The 971-nt window shown below is 50.6% G+C and overlaps 1 protein-coding gene across 1 annotated transcript; it reads left to right on the forward strand.

The window, feature by feature from the left end:
* Positions 1-19: 19 nt before the first annotated feature.
* TMEM215 (transmembrane protein 215) lies at positions 20-739 on the forward strand. Its single transcript, XM_009698399.1, has one exon. It carries the CDS (start codon positions 20-22, stop codon positions 737-739), a length of 720 nt encoding a protein of 239 aa, XP_009696701.1.
* Positions 740-971: the final 232 nt, after the last annotated feature.

Below are 971 nucleotides of genomic sequence, written 5' to 3' on the forward strand. Positions count from 1 at the left end.
TCCCTTGCACGCCAGCAGGATGGTGCGGACCATGAGACCCGACGACATCAACCCCCGGACCGGGTTGGTGGTGGCTCTGGTCAGCGTCTTCCTGGTGTTCGGCTTCATGTTCACCGTGTCTGGCATCAAGGGGGAGACCCTGGGGGACATTCCGCTGCTGGCCATCGGACCGGCCATCTGCCTGCCAGGCATCGCCGCCATCGCCCTCACCAGAAAGACCGACGGCTGCACCAAATGGCCCAAGAACAAGTGTCCGTGTTGCAAGCAAGTCAAGGACCGGGATGTCATGGAGCTGCTGAGGACACCCTCAGACCTGGAGTCTGGCAAGGGGAGTTGTGATGAGCTCGCCAAGAAAGCATACCAGAAGGACAGAAGAGTGCTACGGGGCGAGGACTCCGTGTCCATCTGCACCACCACCACCACCACCACCATGGGAGAGTGCAAGAGCCTCATCAGAAAGGTGGAGCAGGAGGAGATGCTGAGATACCTGGAGAGCTGTTACCCAGAGATGCCAGGGAATGTATTTGCGGGAGATGGCTCCACGTGCAGTGCCTTGGAGAAGAAGAGCTCTTCTCCCACCAGGGACGGTGCCACTTGCCCTGACATTGAAGACAACATTTTTATTGCTCCTAAAGACAGTATCATTGTCTGCTCTTACAAGGAGAACAGCCCTTATGACAGATACTGTTGTTACATAAACCCTACTGGAGTTAACTCAGACCAGGAGACCATAGTGTGAAAGATGCATACTTTATATATATGTACGTGTACAAAAACTACAACTTCAACTTCTTGATAGGGGATAATATAGCTGACTGCACTGCATGGGACAATCCTGATACTATTACAATTTAACCTGGTGTGTGACTGATACTCAAACCTTTTGTGCCTGAAATACTCTTTCTGTAAGTAAACAAGCATGTTTAAAGGTTAAAGAATTCAATTCTTCATTTTGGAAAAAAGAAATTGCA

This window comes from Cariama cristata, unplaced genomic scaffold (genome assembly GCF_000690535.1).
Source record: "Cariama cristata isolate BGI_N322 unplaced genomic scaffold, ASM69053v1 scaffold32154, whole genome shotgun sequence".
NCBI lineage: Eukaryota > Metazoa > Chordata > Aves > Cariamiformes > Cariamidae > Cariama > Cariama cristata.

Coding starts and splice junctions, on each gene's coding strand:
- TMEM215 (XM_009698399.1), top strand. CDS start 20: ATGGTGCGGACCATGAGACCCGACGACATCAACCCCCGGACCGGGTTG.